Raw genomic sequence first — 24,127 nt, 5'->3', positions numbered from 1 at the left:
GTTTTTCCCCCACCCATACCCCCAAAACAGCAGTCCCACAGGATATCCCCACCTCCAATCTGCTCTCCTCCCATATTTTCTCCCATACCCGTTTTGACTTTTCCAGTGGATCTCTATGCCCCAGTGCCTGTACATCCCATTTCTTAATTACATGTAAGAGGTATTAATAATAGTATATATATACATACACACACACACACACACACACACACACACACACACATATATATATATTTGATTGTAAAATTTACAATCCCAGATTCATTCCTTTCCCCCCTGACACCCACCCCCACTGGGGAGACAAGCAGTTCAGTATAGGTTGTACATGTGCGGCTAATGCAAAACAATAACATAGTAGATGTATTGTAAAAGACTGACTACATTTCCCTCCCACCCGTTCTATTCTCTACTTTGATCCTGTCCCTTTTCAAAAGTGGGTGCTTCCACCTTCCCTCCCCCCCCAGCCTTCTCTCCCTCCCATCATCCCCCCTCTCATCCCCTTCCCCCCCCCATTCTCCTGGAGGGTGAGATCCCCTATTTAGTGTGTATTTCCCTCCCTCCTCAAGCCAGATTCAATAGGATTAAGGTTGACCCATTCCCTTCTGCCCTCCTATTCTTCCCCTCCATTGCAAGCATTTTCCCCTGCCTCTTCTGTATGAGATAGTTTGCCCCAAGCTGTCTCTCCCCATCTCCTCTCATTATACTCCTCTCACCTCTCAATTTCACCTTTTAAGTATCATCCCTTCCTGTTCAATTGGTCCCGTGCCCTCTATCTATGTATACCTGTAAACGTATATACACACATTCACATATGTATTCATATGCCCGCATACCCTCATATAAAGACATATATATATATATATATATATATATATATTTCTAATCTCTTCACCTACTGAGAAAAGTTTCATAAGTTACAATTATTGTTTTTCCATGTAGGAATGTTAATAGTTCAACTTTGATAAGTTCCTTATGATTTCTTTTCCCTGTTTACCTTCTCATGCTTCTCTTGCTTCTTGTATCTGAATGTCAAATTTTCTATTCAACCTTGGTTTTTTCAGCAAGAATGCTTGAAAGTCCTGTATTCCACTGAATGACCATATTTTCCCCTGAAACATGATACTCAGTTTTGCTGGGTAGGTGACTCTTGGTCTTAATCCCAGCTCCCTTGACCTCTGGAATATCACATTCCAATCCCTTCGATCCCTAAGTGTAGAAGCTGCCAGATCCTGCGTTATCCTGATTGTGTTTCCACAATATTCAAATTGTTTCTTCCTGGCTGCTTGTAATATTCTCTCCTTAATCTGGGAATTCCAGAACCTGGCTATAATATTCCTAGGAGTTTTCTTTTTGGGATCTTTTTCAGGAGGTGATCGGTGGATTCTTTCAACCTCTATTTTGCCCTCTCGTTCTAAAACATCAGGGCAGTTTTCTTTGAGAACTTCCTGGAGGATGCTTTCTAGGTTCTTACTTTGGTCATGGCTTTCAGGTAGTCCAATAATTTTTAAATTATCTCTCCTGGATCTATTTTCCAGGTCAGTGGTTTTTCCCAAGAGATATTTCACATTGCCTTCTATTCTTTCATTTGTTTGGATCTGTTTAACAGCATCTTGATTTCTCATAAAGTCATTAGCTTCCATTTGCTCCAATCTAATTCTGAAGCAATGATTCTCCTCATTGAGCTTTTGAGATTCTTTTTCCATCTGTCAAATTCGACTTTTTAAGGCATTCTTCTCCTCATTGCCTTTTTGAGCCTCCTTTGCCATTTGAGTCAGTCTGTTTTTTAAGGTATTATTTTCTTCAGTCAGGCTGTTGACTCTCATTTCATAATTTTCTTGCATTGTTCTCATTTCTCTTCCCAATTTTTCCTCCACTTCTCTTATCTGCTTCTTAAGGTCCTCTATGGCCTGTAACCAGCTTGTATTTTCCTTTGAAGCTTTTGGTGCAGGAGTTCTGACTTCACTGATTTCCTCCTGTTCCATGCCTTGCTCCTTCTTATCCCCAAAATAGGAGTGTAATGTTGGAATCTTCTGTCTGCTTTGTTTCCTTTGCCTGCTCATTTTGCCACTCAATTATTTGACTTTTGGGCTTTTTGCCACAGTAGGACTTTGCCACCAGACAGGGGAGTTTTCGTCCCAAACGCTGGGGTTTTCTCAGCTGCCAGAGGTATTAGATGGGTGCCCTCTCTGAGGTCTCCACACGCTCTGGCAAGCTGGACACACACCCCAGGACCTCCACCCTAGACTGCAATCCAGATTCAAGCAGGTTAAAGCAAGAGCGATTACCCCTCAGACTGGTGCTTGGTCCCCCTACACTCTGCAGGCCAGGAGCTGAAGGCGGCACGTGGCACTGGCAGGCTGTGCTGGCTGTCTCAGCGGTTTCTCGCCTCGGGGGTAAAAGCCACGCACTCCCACTTACTGGTCCCAAAGTCCAGACTGTACTGACCTCTCACTTTGTCCTTTGTGTCTATGTGTTGATAAATCTGGAAACGGCCATAGCTGCTGCTGATCTGGAGTCCCTCCTGCCGGTGGCTGGTCAGGCCCGCCCTGGGGCTAAAGCCTCGGAGTGGGGCTGGGCTTGGCTCCCAGAGCGCTGTGCTGGCCGATTCCTGCCGGCCTGCCGGGCGGTCCTCAGCAGGAGGTTAGCTTCTCTGTGTCATTATGTGGGTTCTGCAGCTCCAAAGTTTGTTTAGAGTCCCCTTTTTACATGGATTGGGGAGGGTGGAAGCCAGAGCCGCGGGAAGGTCTTGCTTCTACTCCGCCATCTTGAGAAAATAATTTCTAATGATTTCTTTATTTGCTGTGAATTCAGTTTTTTTATATTGATAAGTTATCTATCATTATTTCCCCCCAAAATGCTAGCTCTTAGTCTATTTATTAATCCAATGGTATATTTGCTTCCAATTTTGTAAAATCTCATCTTTGATTTTTAGAATTTTCTTTTTGTTGTTTCATGGGGCTTTACATTTTTTGGTTTTGTAGTTTTATTAGTTGTGTACCCAATTCATTTATCTGGGTTCTTTTCCCTTTGCTTTTGTTGATGAAACTGTTTAGAGATACATATTTCTTGCTAAAGATTACTTTGGCTACATATTCCATATTTTGGCATGTCATTCTGTTGTCATTATACTTAGATTAGCTATTGTTTATGCAGCTTGTTCTTTGACCAACTAATTCTTTAGAATTAGAAAAATTATTGTCCAATTAATTTTTGGTTCTTTGTTCAGTGGCCTTTTATTAAATATAATTTTAGTGAATTATAAGTAAAATATTTTTAAAACTTCTGCTTTTCTGCTTTTGTGAGGTTTTATGGATATTTCTAATAAAAATAACTTGCATAGGTGGAAAATATGTATGCTTTTTTATTTCCATCCAATAATTACCTGAGACCTATCATTTCTAACTTTAAAAAAATTCTATTTAAGTTCTTAATTTTTTTTCTTTCTTTTTGTTAGATTTTTCTAGATCTGAAAGGGAATACTTTGAGGTCCCTCACTATTAGAGTTTTAGTGTCTATTTCTCCTTATAACACCTTTAGCTTTTCCTTTAAGAATTTAGGTGCTATGCCTTTTGGTGCATATATGTTAAGTATTGATATTAATTCTCTGTCTATGAATTAACAGAACATTCAGCAGAATGTAGTTTCTCGCTTATCTCTTTTAAACAACTCTATTTTTGCTGTTGTCTTGAATGAAATTCTGATAGCTGTGTCTACTTTTTTGAGTTAAGCTGAATCATAATAGATTTTGCTTCAGCCCCTTCTTTTAACTCTCTTTGAATCTTTATGTTTCTTGCAAATAGCATGCTGCTTTCAAAATCATTTTGCTATCATCTATTTTCTGGGTAAATTTGTCCCATTAACAACTATGATTGTTAATTGTATATTTCTTTCCATCCTGTCGGCTTATACTCTTTTATTTGTTCTCTTCCACCTCTTTACAAAAAAGAAGCAAGGGAGTATTATGCTCAGCACCAGTGTTCTGTGCTTGATCCAATCAGCCTATGCTCTGATGCTTTTCTTCTCTTCTCCTCCCCCAGACCACAGTCACAGGTTCTTAGCCTTTCAAATTCTACTTTATGCTCCATCCACTGTGGTGAGAGTTTGTTTTGCTTATAATTAATACCTCTCCCTTTTATTCCTACTTCTCCTCTTTCTTCTTTCCCTTCCATTTCCCTGTTAAGTGTTTTTGTACACCGTTTCTTTATGGGTGTATATATATGTATGTGTATTCTATCTTTCCTTGACAAGATCAGATGAAAGTAAGGTTCAAGTATTGCCTATTCTTCCTACCCTTTCCTCCTTGTCTGAATAGTCTTTTTCTTACGTACCCCAGTTATGTGAGATAAGTACCCTCAAGCTTCCTCTCCACACTTTCATTTTCCTCTCCCACCACAGCTCCTCGGTACCTGAATTCTTTCTTCCTAGCTGCTTGCAGTATTTTTCTCATTGACTTGGAAACTCAAGGAGTTTTCACTTTGGGGTTTCTTTTAGGAGATGACTGGTGAATTCCTCCTATTTTTACTCTGTCTATGGTTCTAGTGGATATGGGCAGTTTCCTTTTATGATTTCCTGGAATATGATGCTCAGGCTGTTGTTTTTTTCCTTAGTCATGGCTCTCAGAGAGTGCAATGATTCTTAAATTATTGCTCCTTGACTTGTTTTCCAGGTCAGTTGTTTTTGAAATGAGATGCCTTGCATTTTCTTCTATGTTTTCAGTCCTTTGACTTTGTTTTAATATTTCTTGTTGTCTTGTGGAGTCATTAGCATCTATTTTTTCCATTATGATTTTCAAAGAGTCTGTTACATGGGCACTGTATTATTACAAGGATAGCTTATCTTCTAAGTCTTTCCTCCCAAACTGTCCCTTCTTTTCCCATTCTTTCTTCTAGCATTGCCATTTCATCTATAAAAACTTTTTCAAAATCTTGATTTGTTTCTTCTAGGAATTCTAGCAGTTTTTCTTGGGGGATAGGGAAGGTGATAAGCATCTATTTAGTGCTTACTATGTTTCAGATACTGTGCTAAGCACTTTGCAGATATTATCTCATTTGATCCTTGTAGACCCTGGGAAGTAGACGCTATTATTATCATCATTTTACAGTTGAAGAGGCTGCTGTGGACAGAGGTGGAGTGATTTGCCCAGGGGCAGACAGCTAGCAAGTATCAAGGTTTCATTTGAACTCAGATCTTCCTGATTCTGGACCCAGCACTCTATCCATTGTACCACCTAACTACCTATTAGGCTTTGTTTATAAATATTTTGCAGGTAGTCTTTTCTTCTGAGTCTGTGTCTAGGGTATCTTTGGCACCATACATACTCTTTTATGGTGGTGATTTTTGTCTATTCATACACTTCTGGAAGGAATATCTGGGTCCTGTTTGGTTCTGATTTGTGTCTGGAGTCCTACTACTGCTTTCTCAACACATTGAGTGTTGTTTTCCTTTTTTTTTTTTTCTTTTTTGGGGGGGGAAGGCTGGGCAATTGGGGTTAAGTGACTTCCCTAAGGTCACATGGCTGGTAAGTTTTAAGTGTCTGAGATGGGATTTGAACTAAGGTCCTCCTGACTCTAGGGCCGGTACTCTATTCACTGTGCCACCTAGCCGCCCCTGAGTGTTGCTTTCTTTCAGAATCTCGGGGCAGCCCAGACCAGAGACTTGCCAACATGTGCCAAGTGGTCTGACCCAGGGTGAAGTCTGATCACTGTTCTGGTCTGAGCTTTGCAAGCTCCTAAATTCAGTTGAATCTGGGAGATAGGGGCTTTCTTTTGCCTCTTTTTGTATCCCTATGCACAGTGACTAGCATATAGTAGGTGCTTAATAAATGTTTATCAACTAACTGATTGACTGACCGAGACACAGTGGTTAGATTTGTACTTGATTGATTGCTGCTGGCCCAATCCCCTGTCATCTAGCTAGTAGATTTTGCAGGTTCAGAGTGATAAAACTACAGAATCCCTCTTGTTCTCAACTTCCTGTCCTGGTTTCTCAACTGTAAGCCTCAGACTGGGCTGGAAGCCAAACCCAATACCCTACTCTAGAGTCAGAGTGATGAATGCTGCTTGCTTCTCTCCCTTTCCTGGTTCAAAACCTCAGACCTGCAACCAACCCCTCCTCTCCCTAGGATGCGGCCATCAGTTGCCCCTCAGCTCACATCCCCTCTGTGCAGGTCCCCTCCTTCGTCCACAATGGGTCTGTGATCTTATTCTACAGTCAGTGAGTCATTCACTGCTTGTTGACTGCTTTTCCCATTCCATCCATGGCCTCAAGCCTGTCCTTCCTGACCAGTGATTGTTTCTTGCCACTGGTACATAACTACAGCCCCCACTTTAGAACCAGGGTATAACATCTTCCCAGATAGTCCTGGTTACCTAGGCCTTCAGACCTCTTCCTGTCCTCTATTCTGACCTTGGCTAGAAAAATGTCTCACTTTGATTTTTATTTGTATTCCTTGATTATGACTTGATCTGGTTCTCTTTGTATGTCTGTTGGGAAAATTTGGGGGAAGGCCTTGGCTATATTTCTTCCTCCTGCTCCACCATCTTTGATGGTCTCTTGTCCAGTCTTTTTGCAGCTTTCTAGAGGAAGCCACCTGAGGTAGCTCGTTCCCAATTTACTTTTGGATGACTCCTTTTTAAGATGTTTTTCTGTGTTGTTGTTGAGTCATTTTTTTCAGTCACGTCCAAATCTCCATGACCCTAGTTGAGGTTTTCTTGGCAGATACTGGAGTAGTTTGCCATTTCCTTCTCCAACTCTTTTTAAAGATTAGGAAACTGAGGCAAACAGGATAAAGTGACTTGCCCAGGGTCACACAGCTAATAAGTGTCTGAGGTCAGTTTTGAATTCAGGAAGATGGGTCTTCCTGACTTCAGGCCCAGCTCTCTATTCACTACACCACCTATCTACGTGCTCCAAGTTTGAGCCAAAATCTCTATCTCTACGGTTTCTACCTGTTTTTCTTACTCCTAGAACAATCCACTAGAGACCCCACCCCCTTCCGGGTTAACATCAATCCATTAATTACTACTCTTTTGGTCAGAACATTCAATTTGTTCTAGGTCCTCATAACTATACTTCATCTATATAGCTATCCATGAGGCTGTCTTGAAAACTTGGTTAGAAGCCTTCCTGAATCCAGGTGTGCTACATCTGCAACCTTCTGCTGATCTGTCCACATAAATAAAGTGTCTTTGTTGTTATCATCATTGTGAGAGGCTCTATGATGCAGTAGAGGGCCAGCCTCAGAGCCAGGAAGCCCCAGGTCCAAGTCCTGCTCCCAGCACACTCTGGCTATGTGTGACCCTGGCCAAGTCTTTTAGCTCTTCCATGTTTCAAACAACTCCCCTAGAGAACGTGCTCACCACCACTGGTAGAAGAAGTTTCCTCATCTCTCTTCTGTTAATCATAATAGTAATGATAATGATGATGATTACAGAATCTCAGAATTATAAGGGACCTCAGATGACATTTGTTTTAATAGGACAAGAATCCAATCTTCAACATTACTGACAAATGGCGACCCTGCCTTTGCTCAGACCTCCAGTGGGAGGCTGCCATCACCAATTTTCATAGCTCTAGTTGGTTATCCTCTTTTGATTTCTTTTTAATTATGAGCTTAATCATCAAATAAACACAAAATTCCAGCATACAAAGAAGAAAGAAGAGGAATGAATATACCTGAAACCATGACCTTCTCTTATATGGTCTTTTTTTTAAGTTTATGTTAAATTTAACAAGGTAGCGACAAAATTGCCCTGTATTCATGTTACCTTTTTAATAGAAGAAAGTTTCTTTTAAAAATGTATTTCTCTTTGTGTGTTTTTGTGTTTTATTAATGTTCTTTTCTTTGGCAGCTCTAATTAGTAGGAAGTTTTTCCTGACACCAAGCCTAAATTTGTTCTTTTCAATTGCAACCTTTTGCTTCTCCTTCTGCTCTCTGGGGCCAAACAGACCAAGCTGAATTCCTTTCCCACTAGTACTTAATAGCAACAGCACGCACTTATCTAGCTATTAAAGATTGACAAACCTCTTTCTCACGGCCCTGTGAGGGAGGTAGTGGAAGTGTTATTCCCATTTTACAAATATGGAAATAGTCTCTAGGAGGTAAATTGACTTGTCCGTTCTCATGCAGCTAATAAGTGCCGAACCTGGAACACGAATACATCTACTTATTTTGTTCCTGAATTAGTATCCGACACCCAAACTTTACCACCAATGAGTGTGTCTCTTTTCATGTGGCACCAGATTGTATCCTGGCAGAGTAGAGTTGTCCAGGGGTATATTTGAAGGTGTGGCATTTGGTACCCTGGCACCAACATGATGTTTTTATTTGTTTTGCTTTTTAATGATATTTGCTTCCTATTACGTTTTGTGTTCATTCCCCTAGCTGAGTCTGTGCTTCATCTTACTCTGTGCAAACTCAGATCTTAGCTGTCACCACAAAACCTTCAGTGTGCCAGCTATGATATTTTTCAAGTGATTTTTGCCGTACTCACTCCATCCAGAGTGAGGACTATGGAATAAAGGTCATATGTTTCAGTAAGCCTGGATTTGTATCTGCATTTCCTACCCTTCTGGGGGTATCACTTTAATTTACTCTGGAGGTCTGAATGCTTTTCATGAAATGCCTGATCATTTATAGTATTACCACTTTTAAGAGTTCTTTATTATCACTTAATTCCCCATCATAGCTACTTTGAAAAGTTATTGATGTCGTTTTAATTTTTTTTAATGGGGAAATTTATCTAGGAGATTTTTACTCTCAATATTTGCTAGAAGTTACAAAGGAAGTCAGTGCTAAGAGCCTAGTATTGTTATAGGAAAATAGAGGATTAGAAGTGGAAGGTGGTCAGCTGGTCTACCCCTCTCATTTGATTTGCCAGGAAACACACAGGTCACATAGCAGTTAGTGCCAGACCTAGGCGTAGAGCACAGGCCTCTCTGAGTTGGAGGCTCATCTGATCACGGGTTTGGAATTGTAAAGGACATTAGAGATTTTCTAACTCAAAGCCCTCATTTTACAGATGAGGAAACTGAGATTCAGAGACAGTTCTTCCTTCCAGCTCAAGATTGATGCTCACAAAGAAATTGCCCAAAACAACCTAGAGTTCCAGTTCCTTCCTGGCATGTTAGCTCATTTAAGCTTCTGTAACAGTAGTATTAAATAGCTGGGAACATGCCTTGTTTCTTATGGTGATACTACTGATGCTGCCATGGGTGTATACCAAGATAATTCTCTGAAGTCTTTTAAGAGCATTGGACCTGCTCATGTTGGAGCTTCTTGTTCTAGTTAATCTGAAAGGATTCCATGGTGAAAAGAGGATAATGTAATTTTTGGATTCTTTTAGTTGTGACATTGCAGCCAACACCTGCTCTTTGTGCCTTATAGGGACAAATGGAATAATCTGATAGGATTTCACTCCACCGTACAGACTTTCTCTTGGAACAGTGAGCTGGCTGCCAGGAAAACTGGGCTTTTTAGCTTGACTCTGGTAAGTGGAGTTTCTTTCCAATTAACACCCCTGTTAACATCTCTCTTTCTCTTTCATCAGCAAGAATCTGTCCTTGAAGCCATAACCTAGAGAGACTGTAGTAGTCACATTTTTATTTGCAGGCTTGCTTTGTTTTCATATTTCTCTCCAGCCTGCAAAGCAAATACCAAAGGATTTGTAAGAATTTGTTAGGTGTGAGAGTGGAAAGCATGTTAAGCTATCATGGTTAGGTTTTCATTATTATTTTCTTTCCACAAAAATATCCCATGTGTTTATTGCTTTTCTTGTCTTCTTTTCAGAAATCTACCCCAGATGTTTCCTTATAATATGGAGATTTTCTTTATTGTAAAAAAAAAAAAATTCAAGGGGTTTGTAGAAAGTAGCAATGCATTTTGGAACTTTTTTTTTGATGGGGCAAAACAGATATGTTAATGTGACTTTAAAAATAATTATAATATTTTTTTCATTCCAATACACCATTACTTTGTTAAGCCTCAGCCATAATTTAGTTCTGTGTGTCAGAATCTCACTTATTTAAATGTTGGCTATTTCAGTAACTGTATACTTGATAGAACCAGATGAGATAATGTGACTTTAGCCGTAAGAAGTAAGAATCCCATATAATGTTCAAAAAGTAGCATTGTTGAAGCTAGAAATAGGGTTTGCAAAATGTACTTCTGTTTTGTTTTGTTTTGTTTTGCCAAAATTCTGCCTCAGAAGTCTTCTGCACTACCTTTTGGGAAAGGGAAGAAGAAGACATTTAAGCTGTTCATCTTCTCCCAACCTTTGTAGGGTGCTAGAGGTAGCAGTTACCCCTGGTTAGGTCCACTGACCTGAAGAGAAGGCTATAGATAAGTAAAAAGCAATTTAGTTTACTTTTTGGAAAGAAATAGAGGGGGGAAAAAAGCACAGCGAGGTGATACCAGTCATCAGAGACATAACCACAGAGCATGAGAGAGCTGCATGTAGAGAAAGTGAGAGATGGATGTTATGAGAAGACAAAGAGACAAAGGTGAGTTAAGGGCAAAAGTAAATTGTTTAGGTGACATCTTGTTCTGGGGCTGTAGGGAGCAGAATAAGTTATCATGCATTATCATTATCCTTTTTTTTTTTTTCAGAAATTTCAGAAATTGTGCTGAGTTGTCTAGCATCCCTAGCCCTTTTGTTTTTTTAAAATTGTATCTTATTTTTATTGATATTACATTCATTTCCAAATAGATCCATCCTTCCTCCCTTATCCAACTAGTTGAAAAATATAAAAGAAAGAAAACCCAGATCAGTGATATTAACCAACACATCAACCATGTCTGACAACATATGCAGTGTTTCATACCCGTAATGCTCTGTTATTTCAGTGAAGGCAAGGAAGGTGCATTTTCTCAACTTCGGGGCCAAAGCTGATCATTATAATCACCCAGTGTTAGTTTCATACTTTTTTTTTCTCTTTACATTGTTGTTGTCATTGTTTATGTTGTTTTCCTGGTTCTGCTTACTTCAGTCTGTATCATTTCATATAAATCTTCTCATGTTTCTCTGAATTCTTGGTAGTCTCCATTTTTTATGAGCACAGCAGTATCCATTATATTCATGTACTACAAGTTTGTTTAACCATTTCCCAATTGATTGAGCCCTACTTTTGTTTCCAATTCTTTGCTACCATGTAAATTTCTTAAGTTTTATTGGTATTTTAGTATATATAGGACCTGTCTTTCTATCTTTGTCCTCTATCAGGTATACACCATGCAGTGGGATAAAAAGGTATGGATATTTTAGTTACTTTTTTTTAAAAAAAGTAAATATTTTATTTTTCCCCAATTACATGTAAGAACAATTTTAAACATTTGTTTTTTAAAATTTTGAATTTCAAAGCCTCTCCTTCCCTCCCTCTTCTCCTCCCTCATTGAGAAGGCAAACAGTTTGACATAGGTTATACATGTGTAGTCATGTGAAACATTTCCATATTAGTCATGTGAAAGAAAGGTCAAAACAAAATAAAAAACCCAAGAAAAATAAAGTTTAAAAAAGTATGTTTCGATCAGCATTCACTCTCCATCAATTCTTTCTCTGGAGGTAGATAGCATTTTTCATCATATGTCCTTAAGGAATTATCTTGGATTGTTGTATTTACTGAGAATAGCTAAGTCATTCACAGTTGATCATTGTACAGCATTGTTATTACTATGTACAGTGTTCTCTTGGTTCTGCACACTACACTCTGCATCAGTTTATGTAAATCTTTCCAAGTTTTTCTGAGCATCATTTCTTATAGTACAATGTTATTCCATCACAATCATACCACTACTTGTTCAGCCATTCCCCAATTGATGATCATCCCCTCCATTTTCAATGCTTTGGCACCAAAAAAGAGCTTCTATAAATATTTTTGTGCATGTGTGTCCTTTTCCTTTTTGTTTTTTATCTCTTTGAAATACAGACCTAGTTGTGGTATTTCTGGGTCAAAGGATATATGTGGTTTGATAACCCTTTGGGTGTAATTCTAAATTGTTCTTACAGAATGATCGAATTAGTTCACAACTCCACCCAACAATGTTGTAGTGTCCCAATTTTCCCACATTCCTTTCAATATTTGTCATTTTCCTTTTCTGTCTTACTAGCCCATCTGATAGTTGTGGGGTGGCAGTTATTTTAATTTGCATTTCTCTCATCAGTAATTTAGAGCATTTTTTCATATGATTGTAGATAGTTTTGATTTCTTTTTCTGAAAACTGTTCATATCCTTTGACCATTTATCAGCTGGGAAATGGCGCTTGTTTTTGTAAATTTGACTCAGTTCTCTATATATTTGAGAAATGAGGCCTTTATCAGAGAAACTTGCTGTAAAAATTTTTTCACACTTAAGATTATTGTGTATTTTCCTACATCCTATTTTCCGCATTTATCCTACTTTCTCTCCTTTCACCCTGTCTGCCCTCAAAAGTGTTTAGCTTCTGGTTACCGCCTCCTCCAATCTATGCTCTTTTCTATCAGCCCCCGTCTCCTCTTCTTTTATCCCCTTCCTTTCCTATTTTCCTGTAGGATAAGATAGATTTCTATACCCAGCTGAGTGTCTATGTCAGGACTGCACAACATATGGTTCATGAGCCCTCTTGGAGCCCACCAAAGGATTTTGGGTAACTGAAAAAAATGTATATGATGTAAAAGAAAGAAAAAATGTAACAAGTGCTTTCTCCTTGCCCTACTTAACCCACCTTCCAGTAGTCACTTTTTTTGTGCCCCTCATGTCACTTGGTGGGTGGGTTGCCACTGCATACTCTCTCCTGTTTGTCTCATAACTGGTGGCAACCAACCATCATCAGTCTGTCTCTAGTCTGAGAATAGCAAGAATCACATCTTTTCACTGTATTTTCAGTCATTTCTAAATGTAAACAGTAAGAAAACCTGAAAAATGTATTAAAATTTATACAGCTTAGAAAAGTAATTTTTTTTAACATTAATGTGATTTCATTATAAATAAAAGTCTTAAGTAATAAGTGTAATTGATATTAATTGAAATTTCTTTTTTTTAAAATATGGTTTATTTGGGAAATAGTTTAATCATTAATTATACCTATACTTGGAAAATGAGCCACTAAAAACCTGTCTGCGGCCTGAAGAAATTTAGCCTATTTTAATTTTGGCTACTACCTACTGCCAAGTTTTACAGGTCTGGTCTATATTATTCCCTCTTTGAGCCAATTCCAATGAGAGTAAAGTTCCCCCTTCCCCCACCTTCTCTATCTTCTTCTCCACTGTAAAACCTCTTTCATACCTCTTTTATATGAGATAATTTTCCCCATTCTACTTCTCCCTTTCCCTTTCTCCTAGTGCATTCCTCTTTCTTACCCCTTAATTTTATTTCATTTTAGATATCATTACATCACATTTAACTTATACCTCTGCTTTCTCTCTATGAATACTCCTAACTGCCCTAATAATGAGAAAGTTTTTAGGACTTGTTATAAATATCATTTTCCAGTGTAGGAATATAAGCAGTTTAATCTTATTGAATTCTTTATGATTTCTCTTTCTTGTTTTACCTTTTTGTGCTTCTCTTGAGTCTTGTATTTGAAAGTCAGATTTTCTATTCAGCTCTGGTCATTTCATCAGAAATGCTTGAAAGTCCTCTATTTCATTGAATCCATTTTTTCCCCTGAAAAATTATGTTCAGTTTTCTGGGTAGGTGATTCTTGGTTGTAATCCTAAGCTCCTTTGCCCTCTGGAATATCATATTCTAGACCCTTTGATCATTTAATGTAGAAGCTGCTAAATCTTATGATATCCTGACTATGGCTCTATAATACTTGAATTGTTTCCTTCTGGCTGCTTGCAGTATTTTCTCCTTGACCTGGGAGCTCTGGAATTTGGCTGTAATATTCCTAGAAGTTTTCATTTTGAGATCTCTTTCAGGAGGTGATTGGTGTATTTTCTCAATTTCTATTTTGCCATCTGCTTCTGGGATGTCAGGACAATTTTCCTTGATGACTTCTTGAAAGATGGTGTGCAGGCTCTTTCTTTGACCATGGCTTTCAGATAGTTCAGTAATTCTTGAATTATCTCTCCTTGATCTATTTTCCAGGTCATTTGTTTTTCCAATAAGATACTTCATATTTTCCTCTATCTTTTCATTCTTTTCATTTGGTTTTATTACTTTTTGATGTCTCATGAAGTCATTAGAGCTTCCACTTGCTCAATTCTAATTTTTAAGGAATTATTTTCTTCAGTGACCTTTTGTATCACCTTTTCCCTTTGACCAATTCTACTTTTTTAAGGAGTTCTTTTCTTCAGTGAATTTTTGTGTATCTTTTTTCATTTGGTTTTAGGGCATTCTTCTCTTCATTGGATTTTTGTGCCTCTTTTACCATTTGGCCTAGTCTGTTTTTTAAGGTATTATTTTCTTCATTTTTTTTTGTGCCTCCTGTACTAAGCTTTTGACTCATTTTTCATGATTTTATTGCACCTCTGTCATTTCTTTTCCCAATTTTTCCCACCTTTCTTGTTTGAGGTTTAAAATCTTTTTTGAGTTCTTCCAGGAATTCTTTTGGACTTGAGAGCAATTCACATTTTTCTTTGAGGTTTTGGATATAGTAGTTTTGACTTTGTTGACTTCTTCTGAATTTGTGTTTTGATCTTCCCTCTTAACCACAGTAACTTCCTGTGGTCAAGTTCTTTTTTGTGGTTGTTGTTTGCTCATTTTTTCCAGTCTGTTTCTTGATTTTTAACTTTAATTCCCAAGGTAGAGGGGGCATTGTCCTAAGTGTCAGGTGTTTTTGTTCAACCAGTTCTGGGTGTCTGTAAGCTGTTTGTTCTTCCAAGATGTTATTTTTAGGTGAAGTATTTTTACCACTCTTTTGGCCTATGCTTTGGTCTTTGAGTGACCACAGGCACTATTTTCCTGCATCTCCTCCAGCATTGACTATTACTATTTTTTTTTGGTCATCTTTGCTAATTTACTGCATATGAAATAAAACCTCAGAGGTGTTTTGATTTGTATTTTTCTTTTTATTCATGATTTTCTCCTAGATCTTTCTGAACTAGGAACCAGATTTTCTGTTTTAAAGCAGGAATTCTGTTTACAAATTTGAATGTTCAACCTTCAAGTCATCAAACATTTATTAAGTGCTTACTACTGCTAGGCAGTATGCCAAGTAATACAGGCCAAAAGAAAAACAATCTCTCCCTTCAAGGAGCTTAGCATTCTAATGGGGGAAGATAGTACATCAAAGGGAGCTGACAGGGGAGAGGAATGAATAAATGAAGGTGCCAATTGAGAATGTCTGGGAGAGTCAAGAGTGCAGCTATAAGCATATGGCTAACCTGGGCCTCCTCCTTAAAGTGAGTCAGGGAAGAACCAGCCAGTCAAAGGGAAAGGGAGCATATTTCCAATGTGTGAAGTTCAGAGCAGAGTGAGCTTCCCAGGTGAAGAGGTTTGTGGGGCCTTGTCAGAGAAAGCCCAGGAGGGGAAGACTTGACCTGTAGGTGTCCATACCTGTCTTTCCTCTCCTCCCTGTCAATGGTGACCATCTTGGTGGGATTTTGAAGGTCTGGCATATGCGTGAAGGAATCATTTAGATTTTTAAAAATTTAGTTTGAAACTTGAGAGGTCTAAGTCAACTTATTACTTCTGTCTGACTAATTTCTTTCATTTTCTAGGGCTATCTGTTTGTCTTCTCTTTGTCCAATTTTGGGTGTAGTTGGATCATGATAAGAATTAGGCCCAAGTTGGGGTGGCCAGGTGGCGCAGTGAGTAAGAGCGCCGGCCCCAGTGTCAGGAGACCTGGGATCGGTTCCGGCCTCAGATACTTGGCACCCACACAAAAATAACTGGCCGTGTAACCTTGAGCAAGTTAGTTAACCCCGATTGCTTTAAAAAAAAAAAATTAGCCCCAAGCTTGGAGTTGGGGTGGGGAATGAGAGATCATTTCAGGAAGAAATAGGTTAAACATTGCAAGTGTTCAGCTATTGAATTTCCATTTGTTGTTGTTCAGCCATTTTGGTCATCTCCAACTCATCTTGACCCCATTTGGGGTTTTCTTGGCAAAGATACTGGAGTGGGTCACCATTTCCTTTTCCAGCTCATTTTACAGATGAGGAAACTGAGACAAACAGGATTAAGTGACTTGCCCAGGGTCACACAGCTAGGAAGTATTCTGAGGTAATTTGAACTCAGGAAGATGAATCTTCCTTACTCTATGCACTATGGCGCCACCTAGCTATCCCTAAAAGCTCCTTTTCCCCCTGAGATTATAGTGCTTCCTCTGGCTTTTGCTAAAGAGGTTAGGGAGACTTGCCTGAGTGGAGGTCTTGTCCTTCTTTAAGGCTGGCTGGGGTGGAAGAACTTTGCTTGTTAAGGGAGAATCCTTTTAGCACAAATGACTCTGCTTGGAGAGAACTCAACAGTAGCCCCTCAATTTTGGCCATTTTCCAGTTCCTCCCTTTATCTCCTCTCTGCTTCTCCAACTGTCCTGACCTTATAACTATACATCTGTCTGTTCCTGTTCTCCCCATATTGGTTCTTTCCTGTAAGCTCCCCAGTGTCATATGGCTTTCCCGTTCCAATGAACAGACCATTTCATTCCATCCCATCTCCTGCTTTGACTATAATTTCTGTGTATTGGACCCAAGTCTTGGGACAGTGAATGTACCTTTTATTTTTCCTGTTAAAGGACAGTCTGGAAGGAGGAAGGGATTCCTGAAAGGGTTGTTAGATTAGGGGTACAGTACCCTGATAGGTTCTGGCAAAGTTAAGCTGTTCACATTGAGAATGAGATGTTTTCAGTTTTGTTCTCCATGAAAATAAAGTTCTAATACTCTAAATAACAAGAGGCCAGCTTGATTTTTTGAACTTTTAAGTTAAACTTAATTTGTAAACTGTTACTGGTGCATAAGTAATTAGGAAAAGTCCTCCACTCCCACTTTATCCTTAAGTATTTTGAAAAGAGACTTATACATATCCACTTAATTGCCTTCTAGCTTAGCATTCTCAGTGGGAAGAATTGCCCTGTGGCAAGATCCTGTGTCCAGTGGGACTTGCACAAATTACACTCTAGTCATCAGGCTAAATTTGGCTAATAGAGAAAATCAGAAGGAGCTGCAGGAGGCTTTGGGGGCAGCATTCCCAGGTCAGCGTGCTCTCTGACTCACCGAAGGACTCCAGTTGAAAGGCAGCCAGCTCTTCAGCCCTCCTGGAGAGGCCTCACTTACACTAGATACTTACCACATTAATTAGGTCACTCTTCTGTGGGATATCAAATGGATAACATCAGTGTTATAATACTAAAGAATCTGAGGCAGACCTCCAGTGGTGGGGGGGGGAGGGGGAGGGGCAAGAGATGGTTCTTGTTAGGTGATGTACAGAAAGACCTGGACATTGGTTGCATAGGTCAAAAAGGAGCAGATGTATTGTAATCCTTACTAGTCGAGTCCCTACACTGATGAAATCATGGATCCATCAAAATAACCAATTGATCAATCCAGAAACCTTTTAAAAGTGCCAGGCAAAAGGTAATAATGAAACTGCTCCTGCCTTCAAGGAGTTTACATTCTGTCAGTGGAAATGTGTGTATATACACACACATACACATACATACATACATACACACATACACATGTGTACATATATATGTACATGTATACATATGTAATGTAATGCCAAGGAAAGGCAACTTCCCAAGGTTCAAAATACCATCATAGGTGCTCTCCATTTTATTCAGCGACAAATTAAGAACAGAGAAGATCAAAATATGACATCATTAAAAATACAGCATTTACTAAGTGTGATTAAATAGTCTCCAAGTACTACCCCACCCCAGGACCTTACATTCATTCAATCAATTACAAAGTCCCTGTTCTAAATACTACTCCACCCCTAGGCTGTACATTCATTTAGTCCATCACAAAGCCCCTCTTCTCAAATGGAGATTAGTTTCCAATCATAAGTAAAGTACATTCATTTGTTCCATCATAGAACACAAAAAGGTCAAAAGTTCCCCACCCCTGGATCACAATTGAATCTACCCCAGAGTTGCAACAAGTTTAAGCACAGCACTTAATACCCAAATGGAGGTCTTATCTTCATCTTGACACAGGCAAGTTCTCAGCAATCTTTGTTCCTAGGGAGACAAAGCTTAGCAAGGCCACAAGATACATTGCCAGTGTCTTCATTAATTCATCCTCTGTCTGCAGAACAGTCCTAGGACCCCTGAAAACATTAGCAAAACCCTCTCCCAGGATTTCTGTAAACATACAACAAGAAAATCCTTCTTTGGGGCTTCTGAACCAACAGAAAGATTCCCAGACTCCTGCAACAACAGCACTGTCCTTCACCAGCGGACAGTATTCACTCTGTCTGCAGGACAGTCTCAGGAGCTCTTAACCAACAGCCAGGTTCCAGGACTTCTGCAACAACAGCACTGTCTTTCACCAGTGGACAAATCTGGCAAAACAACATCAAAACAGACAGACAAAGTACCAGCAAAACAGCCATGTCTCCTCAGTCCTTGGCAGCTCCGGGGGCAGGTCTCAAAAGTCCAGGGCAATTCAAAGTGGCCCTCAGCAATCCTCTCAGTCTCTCTCTGCCTCCACAAGTGCTGCTTCCAAAAAGTTCTTCTGCCTCTCTCCTGTGTCTCTCCAAATCTACGTCAACAGCTCCTCCCAGTTCAGGACTCTCTTTTCACGTCAACAAGTCCATCCCACAGGTGGGATTAACAAGCTCTGGGTTTTAACACAATCAATTTGAAAACCAAGCCAATACAGGGGAATCTTTATATTGCATTACTATCACAACATACATATGTATATATGGGAAGGCATGAGCAGTTGGGGAAATGAGGAAAGGTTTTATGGAGAGGCTTGTGCTTTTACTTAGCCAGAGTGGTGGAGGTAGGGTGGGAAGGCATTCCAGGCAGAGGGTGATATCCATAGACATGGGGCTGGGAAGTAGAATGTCACATATGAAGAAGAGTAAGAAGTCCTGTGTAGCTGTACCATAGAGAATGAGAACAGGAGTGGTGTGTCACGAAATGGGAATGGTAGGTTGCAGTCAGGTTGTAAAGGGCAGGAGGTTTGTTAGGTATTGGGAAGAGGGTGTCAGTCTCTCATTTGGCATGGCATTTGAACTTTTACAAAGTAAATGTCTCCCTTCTAGCATAAAAATTGACGTGATTTTTAAAATTTCCATTTACTGTGTTATCATGTGCTAGTAGGAAACATGATTATTCCTATAATGCTGAAGATGAAAAAAAGTGTATTTCTTTATATTTCTTCATCTGTTCATTTGAGTCCCCCCCCCTTTTTTTTTTAAAGCAATTGGGGTTAAGTAATTTGCTCAAGGTTACATGGCCAGTTATTTCTGGGTGTGGTGCTAAGTATCTGAGCCCGGATTTGATCCACAGGTCATCCCAACTCTGGGGCCAGTGCTCTTACTCGCTGTGCTACCTGGCCACCCCTTGAGCCCCCTTTTTGAGAAGAGTTTAGCTTCCTTTAGCAAGATTATTCATATTATTCAACAAGGTTTTATTTTTGCCAATGTTTTAATCTTTCAAAACTTTCCTCTAATATATTTCACTTTATTAGCATCTTGGTTTTGTTCTTTAGCAGTTTTATTATATATGTGTTTCTTAATTTGTTTTTTAAATTGTATTTTATTTATTTTTAGTTTTCAATATTTACTTTTATAAGATTTTGAGTTCTAAATTCCACCCCCATCTACTGCCCACTCCTCAAGATGGCATGCAATCTGATATAGGCTAAACATGTATGATCATATTAAATATATTTCCACATTAGTCACATTGTAAAGAAGAATCAGAACCAAAGGGAAAAACCATGAAAAAGAAAATACCAAAAAACCAACAAAAATAAAGAGAAAATCGTCTGCTTCACTCTGCATTCAGACTCCTTAATCTTTCTCTGTATGTGGATAGCATTTTCCAACATGATCTTTCAGAATTGTCTTAGATCATTGCATTGCTCAGAAGAGGTCAGTCTAACAAAGTCAGTCATTGCACAATGTTGCTTTTACTGTGTTCAGTGTTCTCTTGGTTCTCATTTTGGCTAGCATCAGTTCATGCAAATCTTTCTAGTTTTTTTTCTGAAAGCCATCTGCTCATCATTTCTCATTGAACAAAATAGTATTCCATTACATTCATATACCACCATTTGTTCACCCATTCCCCAGTAGATGAACATCCCCTCATTTTCCAATTCTTTGCCACTACAAAAAAAGCTATGTGTATGTGTTTTTAAAATAAATTTTATTGATCTTTACTTTTTATATTACTTCCATTTCCCAATGTGTCCTTGCCTCTCCCTGAAAACCATCCCAAATAATAAAGAAGAAGAAAAAAGGGGAAGAAAGAAAACCAGCAAAACTAATCAATTTACCATGGCAGTTAGGTGGTGAAGTAGAGAATACTGGGTCTGAAGTCAAGAAGACTCATCTTTCTGAGTTCAAATTTGACTTCAGACATTTCCTATCTGTTGTGTAACCCTCTACTTTGTTTCCAGTTTTGGCTACCACAAAAAAACCGTGCAAAAACTTATGATTTATGTAAAACTTAGAATTTTCATGCAATCAAAACTGTCTCTTTCATTTTTTGTTATCATTTCTATTTGGCTGAACACTTGCCTCCCTCCCCTTCCCACTAAAGTTGTGAGAGAATATGATTTACTTCTCTTCTAATTTAATTTTGATATTTAGGTCGCATGTCCATTTTGAATCTATTCTGGAATGTGGTATTTATTGGGCATGTGTTTAAAAACTTCCTAAACTAATGTGTCTTCTAGGTGAGGTTTGCAAACCTAGAGGTGGGACATTTCCAGCCTTCAGTGCTTCCAGGGATCTGTGTTCCCAGGATGCAGTCTCCTTCCACCAACCAGTGCATATGGCTGCACTATCAGCGTCTCTGTGTCATTTGCAGTTCTTATTCACGTCTTTCCCTATATCTAATGTAATGTCCTTTTTCCAGGTCTTTTAATATGATATGATCAGTCTCCCTGCCACAAGTCTGTCCCTGTTCTAGTTTATCTTCTCCCCATCTGCCAAAGTGATCTTCTGAAGCACAGACATGGGCATGTCAAGCCCCTCTTCAGTAAACTCCAACAGCTTCTTATCACCTCTGGGACCAAAAAAGCATTCAAAGCCCTTCCTCCCCCACCTCCATCTTTCCAGTCTTCTTATACCCTACAGCCCTTCCCCCAAATGTGTACTCTGCAGACCATTACTGGTCTCCTTGCTGCACCCCACATATGACAGTCCATCTCCTTACCTCTGGGCATTTTCACTGTCTATCTTATGTGCCTGAAATTCTCTCCTGCCTCATCTCTGCCTCCCCAGCTTCCTTTAAGTCTCAGCTAAAATCTCACCTTTTGCAAGAAGCTTTTCTTGATCCCTGCCTCCCCTTAATTCTAGTGCTTTTCATCTGTTGATCATCTGCAGCTGATCCTGTATATGTCCCGTTTGCATGTTAGATTGTCAGCTTCTTGAGGGCAGGGAGTAGTCTTTGCTTTTCTTTGTATTTTTGGCACAGCACAGTGCCTGGCACATCAGTGATTAATAAATGTTTATTAATTGATTGACTGGATACTATGCAGTGTGCAGGCTATCCATCATTCCTCTTATACAGCTGATTTGCCTCCTTTTCCAGTCATTCTGTTCTTCATGATGACTCTTCCACCATTTCTTGTGTGCAAGTCATTATTAGTAATGTGTTACAGCCTGTCTACACCTGCCATGAATCTCTTCACTACTTTGAGGGTTATCCTAGGATTTTAATAATTCTGAGCTCTTAGCATGATACATAGGCATGTTAGCAACACTAGAATGAAACAAAGTGACCTTTTGACAGGGAGCAAATTGGGATCACTGAAAATGCTATAGTTTCCCAAATAGGATCCGGCACAATGTCCTCCTCTTCAGCTCTGGGACTGGCTCATTGTCCACCTGGTGGAAAAGGGGGAAGAGAGTGCTAAGAATTGATCCACGAATATTCAAATTCTCAAAAATAGTACATTGCAAAAGTATCTACAGTTCATTTGTGTGTGTTACCTTAAGCCTTGAAAACTAAGCTAAATTTCATTTTGATATTATTGATATTATTATTATTGATATTATTAAGGCTTTAAAAATTAAGAGGTTCTGACTCAGATTTGCCTCTTTTATGTGGTAAGGAAAATATCTATGTTTGTATAAATGGTAACATAGGTAGTAACATGTTTGTTCCTATTTCTTTTTGCAGCCTTGCACCTAGATAAATCTAGGCGAAATGTTTATCAACTTGAAGCCTCTCCATACGAGCTTGTCATTCCAGCGTCTGGTTCATGCTGTGGTCTATTGTGGTCAGGGTTCCTTGAGATTCAAAAAACATGGCCATCTCAGGAACCATCTGCACACAACTAGGGCGGTCTATTCAGGAAAGATCACTCCAGTGTTCACCAGAGCCTTGGCATATGGGGACAAAGTCGCCCTAGTTGACCACAATGGACAGTATACATACAAAGACCTTTACTATAGAAGCCTTCGCTTGTCCCAGGAAATATGCAAGATTCACAACTGTCCAAGTGGAGACATTCAGGGGGAAAGGATCTCCTTCATCTGCTCCAATGACGTGTCTTATGTCATTGCTCAGTGGGCGTCCTGGATGAGTGGAGGCATTGCTGTTCCTCTATGTAAGAAGCACCCAGTGTCCGAGCTAGAGTATGTCATCCAGGACTCCCAGAGCTCTTTGGTCATTGCTGGCCATGAGTATGTGGATCTTTTAACGCCCATTGTTAACAAGATAGGGGTGTCGTTTTTGCCCCTGACGTCCAAGGTCTATGACGGAGAAGCTGATGAGCTAACCCAAGAACATGCTCCCCAGTTAGAGTGGAAAGATAGAGGGGCCATGATCATCTACACAAGTGGGACGACAGGAAGACCCAAAGGGGTCCTAAGTACACATCAGAATCTAAAAGCGGTGGTGAGTTGACTTGTTTGTGTTGTTGCTATAGGATCTGCCCTGGTGGGAAATGTTCGGGAGAGGGTTTGTGATTAGCCAATTATTGTCTCAGTGAGAGTTCCCTGGCTTAGACTATGGACTTAGGAGCTGATAAACTGAGGTCAAATTTGGAGGGCCATCCATTTAATTTTCTGTAGGATAACTATAAAGGAACCACGGTCTTAGCTGAATTGTTGTTGTTCAGTCATGTCTGACTCTGTGACCCCAGTTTGGGTTTTCTTGGCAAAGATACTAGAGCAGTTGGCCATTTTCTTCTCCAAGTCATTTTACAAATGAAGAAACTCAGGCAAACAGGGTTAAGTGACTTGCCCAGGGTCACACAGCTAGGAAGTATCTGAGGCCACATATGACCTGTAGTCTCCTGACTCTAGGCCCAGTGCTCTGTCCACTGGACTGTCTAGCTGCCTTCTTAACTGAATTAGGTCTTGGTTAATTTTCAATCATGTGAAGATCACGTGTCATTTAGCTGAATAATCTCTTTCCTTTCTAACTAACCCTCCACGCAGTTGCAAGTGATTTTCTGTAAGCACAGATCAGATCATGTCTCTCTGTTTTCTCTAGGACAAAATATGTCTGGCTTTTAAAGCTGTTCACATCCTGAGCCTAACCTATCTTACCAGCCTGATTGCACATCACCCATGTGTCTGCATTCTGTGGTGCTGCCAAACTGGTCTTGTTTCTGTTCCTCATACATGGTGCGCCGCTCCCCAGATCTTTGCCTTTGCACTGGCCATCTTGCATGTCACCCTCAACCTGAAAGAATCCCTCTCTTTCACTAGGATGCAGCTCAGGAATTAGCTTTTAAATGAATCCTTTCCTGATCCCTCCAACTGCTTGTGCCTCCTCAGCCCCAAATTTACTTACACCAGTTTTGTCTAGGTCTATATATGTGCATGTTTTCTCCTTGAAAGAAGGGATTGTTTCATGTTTGTCTGTATTTCCTCACACACTAACCCAGTGCCTAGCACAGTCTTGTTAGGCACTTAATAAATGCTTCCTAATTGATTAAAAGATACAGTTATGTATCATTTTGTATTAACCGACATCACTTTTGGAAGCTAAATAAGGTAAAATGATTAAGGCACTAAATGCACTAAGTGGCAGAAACATTTTAAATAAATAGTGACTTTATGGGAAGTGCTATGG

At 39.5% G+C, this 24,127-nt stretch overlaps 1 protein-coding gene across 3 annotated transcripts in view; it reads left to right on the top strand.

Moving 5' to 3' along the window:
* The window catches only part of ACSF3 (acyl-CoA synthetase family member 3), a 239,209-nt gene that overhangs the window by 22,492 nt on the left and 192,590 nt on the right, over positions 1 to 24,127 (top strand). The window contains exons 2-3 of one of the 3 annotated variants that reach the window (XM_069085544.1): positions 9,386 to 9,488; positions 22,223 to 22,942. In XM_069085544.1, the coding sequence (XP_068941645.1) occupies positions 22,250 to 22,942 (693 nt within the window). In that variant the 5' untranslated portion in view covers positions 9,386 to 9,488; positions 22,223 to 22,249. Of the gene's footprint in view, positions 1 to 9,385; positions 9,489 to 18,329; positions 18,683 to 22,222; positions 22,943 to 24,127 lie in introns of those variants that run through there. The other 2 variants (XM_069085546.1, XM_069085545.1) reach the window with 2 other exon arrangements.

This window comes from Petaurus breviceps, unplaced genomic scaffold (genome assembly GCF_028583685.1).
Source record: "Petaurus breviceps papuanus isolate PSGF00001 unplaced genomic scaffold, PetGlider_PUasm1.0 176, whole genome shotgun sequence".
NCBI lineage: Eukaryota > Metazoa > Chordata > Mammalia > Diprotodontia > Petauridae > Petaurus > Petaurus breviceps.
Note: the sequence above shows the minus strand (reverse complement) of the source record. Positions and strands in the feature narration are given on the sequence as shown.